The sequence below is a fragment of the Corapipo altera genome, unplaced genomic scaffold (assembly GCF_003945725.1).
Source record: "Corapipo altera isolate COAL_440 unplaced genomic scaffold, ASM394572v1 55, whole genome shotgun sequence".
Taxonomy (NCBI): domain Eukaryota; kingdom Metazoa; phylum Chordata; class Aves; order Passeriformes; family Pipridae; genus Corapipo; species Corapipo altera.
The window spans coordinates 5,168,301-5,176,110 of NW_020884882.1; the positions used below are offsets into that span (position 1 = coordinate 5,168,301).

Here is a 7,810-nt window from a genome sequence, read left to right on the forward strand (position 1 = left end):
ACAGACTTCTTCTACAACCTTGAAGCTTTGTCAAATCATCTTCAGTTAAGCTGTAGTAATTCACAGTAGCTGAAAATCTTGTGCAACCTAGGGTTTGTATTTTTTTAAGCTGCAAAAATATCTCAACTTCTCTGAAAATACTTATTCAAAGATATAGGAAAAGTTCACTTTTCCCACAAAAAGTAGATTGTAATAATACTTCAAGTATTTACAGTTTATTTGAATGGAAATTATAATAAACTTTCAAATCTGGGCATAAAATCATAATTACTATATCATTACTTAATACAAGCTATTAATAATTCTCCGTGCTCTGTTGTAGTACTGTAACACCAAACCATCCTTCTTTCTACTCTAGCAGGCTGGAGGTGAAAGTATTTTTCACCATTAGAAACTGAGATTCTCTGTGTGATCTTTTCAGCTTTGCACGACGGTTCTGGAACCAGATCTAAAATGAAAAGAGAAGGCAGGCTTTTCAGAAAGCACTGAAAGCAGAATAATGTTTGAAACAAATAGATTCACATGGCATTACAATATTTTGTGTCATGACAGCTCTTTGGAAGTTCAATACAAATTTAAAATCTGCAGATGATGGCATGCAGCTACTCGCTGTAATTCTAAGAGCACAGACAAAGAAAGTAACATCCCCAGCTTAACTGCAAAGCAAAGATCAGCTTCACTGCAATTAATATAAAAACTAGCATTAATTTCAGTGACAGAGTCAGACCCTGGAGGATCTCAAACATCTGGAATTCTGTCTTCAGTTGCAACATCAAGTTTCCCATCAACCCCAATATAATAGTTGCATTGAAAGCTTGATAAACATCAAGGTGAAGTCCAAATTCTAATGTCTACAATATTTGTATAATATTGGACTATGTGGAAATCAACAGTCAATATCCCTGAGCAGACCTTGTTTTTGATCAGATGAAGACAGAGGTTCAAACACTGACTTAACAAATCTATGCTCTACTGACAGTCTCAGACAGTTATACAAATTATTTCAATATCTGTTCCATATTTGTTTTTCAAACATTGTGATAAACATAACATAAACATGATTTTAAAACATTGAAGTAAATGATCAAGTTACTTATGTGATAACTAGAGATTAACAGAGCAGATATCATGGAAGCATTATAGTGATTATTGCCTCATTAGTGCTATGGAATAAGGTTTTAGATTTCAGAAGGAATTAAATGGCTTCCATTTCACAAATCATTGAGGGCATATTACATACAAGTATATTGATTCATATTGAGATTATTAATATTATTGCTACTGCTGTCAAACTACTTATTTATATAACCAGAGGGTACATATAAATGTAATTAGAGAAAAGTTCAAATACATTTTTAATTACCTGGATCCTGTCTTCATCTAAGTCTAATTTGCGAGCTAGCTCTTCTCTAATATCAATGCCGGGGTAGGAGTTCATTTTAAAAACATTTTCCAAGACTTCAATCTGAGGAGTTTAAAACACACTTGTTGAATAGTTATCACTACTTTCATAGCAGTAATACAGAAAAGAAATACAGAAAAACAGGTTTAGTTTGTTCAACAGGAGACATCCAAGCAGGGTTTGCACAACTCTGATTCCATGCATAAACACAAGCTGAAATGAGCAACATCCCTGTTAGTTGACACTAGTTCCTGATTGCATTTCTCTCTGCAGAAGTACCTCACGCTGCATTAGGCAGCTGTTTCAGGCTTCTACCAACATTTCACTGAACTCCATTGTTATTCATTTGTTAAATACTGAGAAAAGCCCTACCTGGTTTCTAGTGAATGCAGTTCTTGGTCTTCTACCCCTGTACCAGCTCAATTCCCGTTTGAAAGACAGCCTTTCAGTGACTGAAAGATATTTTTCACATTTCAAAACTTTTTCCTCTTGCACTGGGTCACCGTTAGCATGAAATAATGGATTTTCATAGCAAACAACAGGGATTTGCAGGTGGGGATTACTGTCATCACCTAAAACTAGAAAAAGAAAGCAAAGGAGAGCTTCAATTTACCAGTTTCCGATATAAACATGCAAATATTTTTAGAGTAAGAGCCTGAGAGACTACAAACCAGACTGACTTACCCAAGCTGGTGCACGCATCCACCCAGGGTCTGTGAGGTTTCACAGCTGGAATGGCATCTTTTTTCTGCTCCAGTCCCAAAATGCTTTCGATTGAAAACGAGCACTGTGTGGTTTTATTTTCTACAAAGCCAGACACTTTGTGAAGATTCTGAGGCGCCGCTGCTGTACTGGCAGCACACAGCGATGGCCCGGCCATGCTCTCCCCCTCAGCCAGCATAGCAGGGACACTGCACTTGCATTTCTCCACAGGTCCTTATAGCTGTGTTGACAAGGGGGTTGGATTTGCAACGTCATTAATTAAAATCTTTTATTAGAAAGTTTTAGCATGTCAATGAAAACTCTCCCACCAAGAGGCACGAGGAGTTAATTGTTTATTTGTTTGCAAGTAATTAGCAACTAATGGTGACACTAGGGGGGCCACCAAGGGGACAAAAAGTGTTATCTCTCCTAACCAGAGCATCGACTTAACTTTCTCAAAAGAAGCTGTGCACAAATATAGTACTTCTCTTTTATTTGAAATCATTAATGTATAAAATCAGTTTTTTAAAAAACTTTATACTCTAATGGACTCCACTTACCTAAACATAGCAGCATGATAGGAAACCAGTCAAGTAATAAGTAATCTCATTTAAGTGAATTTCCTTCCAAGGAAATTTTAAAAATAATCTCTTAATGCTATTAGGGTAATCCCAATGAAAATGCCTCTGTTTTTTCATATGCATATGTAATGGTGAACGTGGTCAATGAAACAACAATAGCTTTTGGCATAAGGCACTGTGCAGTGGGTTGGCAATGTTGTCAAAGCTCAGTGTAATTGCCTTCCAAGTGCCTGGATTAGTTAATAGGAACAGTTGCACCAACTATTTTAAATAATTCATGCATTCATTTTTCTTATTAAAATAACTTTGTTGCAGCTTTTCTGAAACATATCAGTTGTGACATTTCCTGATAATTCTTTGCAACATAAAAACAAAACTTAAAGGAAGCAGTACACTCAAATTTACTGGTTTAAAAACTCTCTTTTTCTGGTAGAGGTCCCTCCCTTCCTGTAGGTTTATAGCCAGTAGAAGTATATTTAAATCCTACAGAGCAAACACTTAAAATTACAAAAAAATATATGAGTAGTGAGGAGAAAGGAGATAAAGGCTTTGTAATGAGGCTCAAAGTCTGCAAACAGAATTCTGATCTCATCCATTGTAGAGGAACTACCAACTATAACATTTGTATATTCAGCCTCAGCCATCAGCCACACAATTTACATGTCACATGCTCAAAACCAGGTTTTGGTTCAGGACAACTTCTCTACAGAAATTCCTCCTTTTTTTATTTTGGGCAAAGCTTTATTTTATAACATGCAAAAATGAAAACAATATTTTCATTTCAGGATGCAAAAGTTTCCCCTTCTTACTGGCCTGATTCTGTGTTGTGCAATAAGATTGTTGTCAAACCAAACTCTTCAAAAGTGACAATTCAAGGAGCCATCTTACCAAGGGCACTTCTCAGCACACATCAATGGCTCTTGAAGAGGCACCAATCCACCTGCAGTGACCACCTGCAAGCTGAGCTCCAGCCACCGTTTGACAGCCTGGCAACCACAAGGGCAGATTTACAGAAAAGCCAGAAGGACCTGGGTATGAAACCACAGCTTGCTGGAGGAGTTGGTGAACTAGAGGTCACTGGGAAGCAGAGTTAAGCAAGGGCTTTACAGCCTTTTATGTCTCAGTACAGCTGTGCCCAACAAGGCAACCTCTGGCCTTAGCAAAGCAGTTCAGAGTGTTCAGCCTGCACACCAGGAGTTACTGAGGAGACCATGCAAAGCCTCCTGCATAGCAGGGATAGGTAGATCAGTTTTCTGCCTCTACAGTCTCTAAGTGGAACACCAGCTTTTAATTTTTTTTTTTAAATCCTACAAAACACATTAAGTCAAAAAGAAAACAATACATCTCCTTCTGTATTGAACTTGGAACTGCTTACAGGCTTCTCTGGCCCAAAGAGGTAACAAGCATGATCACCAATAGAGAGAGACACTCTTCAATCCAGAAACCAATGGGTAATAATAATAATACAAAAAACCCTCTGAATGATTATAATACAAAAAGCTAGTTTTAAAACACAGCCCACTATTTTTCTTAAACAACTTAAGAAACCAACACACTGACACAAAACACATGTAAAAAATATTGATTTCTCCTGGATAAATATGAATGAAATCAACATGAGCCACACAGCTGAGACTCAGATTACCACACCTTCACGTCCCAAAGACAGAAATACCCCCACAGGTGTTCCCTTCAGGAAGCTACCAAGAGCTATCAATAAAGACAAGGATGTGTAGTGGTCAGAGAGACATTTATGAGAAGCTCATATCTTCCACACACCTTCCCAAAGCTAACCCAGTATTTATAAGCTATTTCTGGTCTCTCTGTGATTGTGGAAGATGGAAAAAAACTCATCCTTCAAGATAGTCTGCTTTTAACTCCCAGTTGGAAACATTCTTTCAGAGCTTTTTAATGAATTTTCAAGGAAAAGAGATCTTAGTAGCTCTCAAAATGAATTTCCATAAAATAGGTCAAAGCCAGTTAACTCATTCACTTGGCACAGGTCAGGACATCACCCAACACTGCCATCCAGTGTTTGGGCTTCCCAGCTGTTAAATTCCTTCAGAAATGTCATAGGAGGAAGAAACCATGTTATCTTTTAATCATGTTATATTCATTGCTCAATGTTGAATTGAATCAGAGCTGGAGACCACAATGCAGTCACAAACATCTCAACACTCTTGTTTTTAAACAGAGTTCATGATTGCAACTGCACATAGGAGTAGAAATTTATAAAAAAGTCACATGAAAAGACAAATTATTCTAGAGATAAGAAGTCTGCATTATACTAAAATTCCATTTTATCCCTTCAAGTGTCCAAGATGAGATTGGATGGGGCTTTGAGTGACCTTATTGAGTGAAAAAAGTCCCAAAGGGGCACTGGAACTGGATGATCTCTAAAGGGCCCTCCCAACCCAACCCATTCCATGATTCTTAAACAACATATATGTAGAGATGAAGCCACTGGAAAGTCTGGCTGCAGGTCTCTGATTCAAAAGTTGCTGAGTTTCTTTGAAGAGAAGTTTGCTGAGCTATAGAGTCAAACTATTTGTCATCAAGATAAACAGTCAACAGAACTTTCTGTAAGAAATCAGGATGAAGATACACTTTCCACAGGACAGAATACTTCAAGTTTTAGATTGAGGAATACCTGGTACTACAGATTAAATTTCTAGGAATTCCTACTGTAACTGTAAATGGACCTTGAGCCTTCATTTCAAAACTGCATTCTGTTATTTTGGCCCATTAGAGATTATCAATACTTGCCTTGCAACCTATGTGAAATTACCTACAGACTTTTAGCTAAATACCTCTGTAGTGGCAATTAGAGCAACACAACAAACATTAAGTTGAGAATCCTAAGTAATCAATTATAGGAGAACTCACTGCTCCTTGGATATGCAAATCCAATCCTCTTACAGCATCACATTCTTGATGAGGCAGCAAACTAATCTCCCTTTCAGACTTTGCACCACTGTTTTTTTGCCCAGGGACAGTGGAGTTCATCCATTTAGTAGATGAAGCTCTTGTTCTTTAGAGATGTGAAGCCTCTAAGGGCTGTTTATAGCAGCTCAAGAGACCACACCGAGAGCTCTTGGGGGCTTTGGGCTGAAACCCCAACCCTTGCTCTTGCTGCCTTTTGCTCTTCTCCCCCATTGCTACTCAGCTGCCAGGTCACCTTTCACTGGACAACATTTTCAGCTTTATGAAAAGGTATAAATGGTAGATATAATCTTTCTTGATTACTTATCACACTCCAAACATTTACCTTTCATCTCACTTTTCCCAGAGCTTCTTTAACCCACTGCATGAATGTTTTACCACCTCAGAAGTTGTTCTGTATAAAGCTCCCTGTCAGATATGTTTTGAACATGATGAACACACATTATATTCTACACCAGCTTCATAAGTCAAAGGATTTTTTTAAGCAAAAATGGTAACACCAATTTTAACAAAACATGACCAAAAAGAAGTAGCTATTTTGATCCAAGGAGATTAAGTGAAGACAGATAAATTCAAGGTAAATCCAAGGGTGCCATGAGCAAAAGTCTGAGAAACAGTGTGTTAAACAGCAAGAAACATGTAATTTTCTAAGCCTACCTTATCCCCACAGCTCCTTTCACCCTCCAGCAGAGGCAAAATGTTCTCTCCATTAGGGCACACATCTGGAATACTCTAAAGAGCTGTTGGCTGCTTTTCTTCCTGTTTATACGGTGCCAAGTGTTAGTTCCTCTCATTTTTAAGGCCTCTTAGTAAATATTTTGCAGAAAGGACAAAAAACCCCCGTCAGTCCCACAAATCAGAAAACCCAAATCAAAAAATAAATCACACAATAAGAAAAAGCCTAAAATGCTGAAAGCAGTGTAACACTAAAAATGTACTTATTAAAGGGTTCAGAGGGATTCTTCAATTCATTACTATCAAATCTCATCTGTTGGTGTCAAATTCGTAGCTCAAATAAAACTTTTGAATACCTTGTATTGTTTGTAAAAACATGAATAAAAGGTAAGAACAAGAAAAGTAACAAGTAACACACAGAATGTGTCAGCATAAAGGACGTAATAAAACAGCTGAGAAGCCCTGGTACACTTCAGAATTATTAGAGAGGCCACCCACTAAACAAATCATTAAACTGAATTACTAAGATCAACAGAAACAAGACACGTTTCTATGCTACATGCCAGCAGGGATAATAAAGCACATTTCTGCATATTAAAGGGCATGTTTGTTAGGATATTGTTTTCTCTTCCACAAAACATTTAATTCTCAAGGAGCTGTTCTCTACTGATAGCAGCTAAGAAATGTTTTTGGTTTTGTTTTTTTTTTTCCTCTGCCACTTACAGCTGCAAATATACAAAGCTAACTAAACTCAATTCCATTTAAAGTTATTACCTTTCTGAATTCTGCTGGGGAAATGCATCTTACAGCACAAAACAGAGGCACTTCTTACAGGAGACTGCTGTAAAACTTAGGCACAAGTTAACTGATCTCAACACCAGAAAGCAGGTCATGAGCCAACGCTCTGTCACATAATTACAGATACAAGACTTAGTTTTCATAATACCTTGTAAGATAACTCTGAATTATTATCCTCATGTGACAAGGAAAGAGAGAAGTAGTGTGACTTGCTTAGGTCAGGTGAGTCACAGCTGAGCTGGTAAATGAATTGACTGAACAAGGCACTAACTTGGAAATTTCTTCACCACTCCCTACAGGAAAACAAACAAACAAAAAAACCCCAAACCAAAACACCCCTCACCAAAAAAACCCAAACTATCAAACAAACAAAAAACTTACCTCAAAAATCTTTAGTTGTTTGTAATTTAACACCAGACTTCATCTGCTTTTAAAGGTAAACCACAATCTGGTATAACATAAAGAAACGTCTCCATAGCAGAACTGCACAACTGTTAATTATTTGCTCTGTTGAAAGCACTTCATGCACTTTCTAATCTGGTTTTATACTAAGTTCACCTGGTCCCAAAAAGGCAAAACCATCAAGGAAAAAGCCTCCTTTTTTTTTTTTTTCCCCCAGCTGTAATAATAAATATATCTCAAAATTATCATCAAGTCTATCGAGTCTTGCTCTCTAACTACCTGAAAGGGGATTGTAGCCAGGTGGGAG

The 7,810-nt window shown here is 37.4% G+C and overlaps 2 protein-coding genes across 4 annotated transcripts in view; both read right to left on the minus strand.

Annotated features, from left to right (window-relative positions):
- The window catches only part of IL17RD (interleukin 17 receptor D), a 60,679-nt gene extending 54,284 nt beyond the window's left edge, over window positions 1–6,395 (minus strand). The window contains exon 1 of the mRNA XM_027640044.1: window positions 6,286–6,395. The gene's annotated coding sequence lies outside the window, so the exon portion shown is untranslated. The remainder of the gene's footprint in view (window positions 1–6,285) is intronic.
- HESX1 (HESX homeobox 1) lies at window positions 80–6,387 on the minus strand. Of its 3 annotated transcripts, none has more exons than XM_027640055.1 (5): window positions 6,286–6,387; window positions 2,087–2,345; window positions 1,775–1,980; window positions 1,364–1,465; window positions 80–448 (listed from the first exon to the last, which is right to left on the minus strand). In XM_027640055.1, exons 2-5 carry the CDS (start codon window positions 2,301–2,303, stop codon window positions 350–352), a joined length of 624 nt encoding a protein of 207 aa, XP_027495856.1. In that variant the 5' UTR covers window positions 2,304–2,345; window positions 6,286–6,387; the 3' UTR covers window positions 80–349. The 3 variants fall into 3 exon arrangements, with proteins under 3 accessions (XP_027495856.1, XP_027495857.1, XP_027495855.1); XM_027640056.1 differs by lacking the exon at window positions 6,286–6,387 and adding an exon at window positions 3,574–3,707 and having other exon boundaries at window positions 1,775–1,974; XM_027640054.1 differs by lacking the exon at window positions 6,286–6,387 and adding an exon at window positions 3,574–3,707.
- Window positions 6,396–7,810: the final 1,415 nt, after the last annotated feature.

Bases quoted from the DNA above. Each gene is read 5' to 3' on its own strand.
- HESX1 (XM_027640055.1), bottom strand. From the start codon at position 2,303: ATGCTGGCTGAGGGGGAGAGCATGGCCGGGCCATCGCTGTGTGCTGCC. The intron at 1,981-2,086 runs GTAAGTCAGTCT...TTCTTTTTCTAG, and splicing joins GGATGCGTGCACCAGCTTGG to TTTTAGGTGATGACAGTAAT. The intron at 1,466-1,774 runs GTAGGGCTTTTC...TAAACTCCTCAG, and splicing joins CTGCATTCACTAGAAACCAG to ATTGAAGTCTTGGAAAATGT.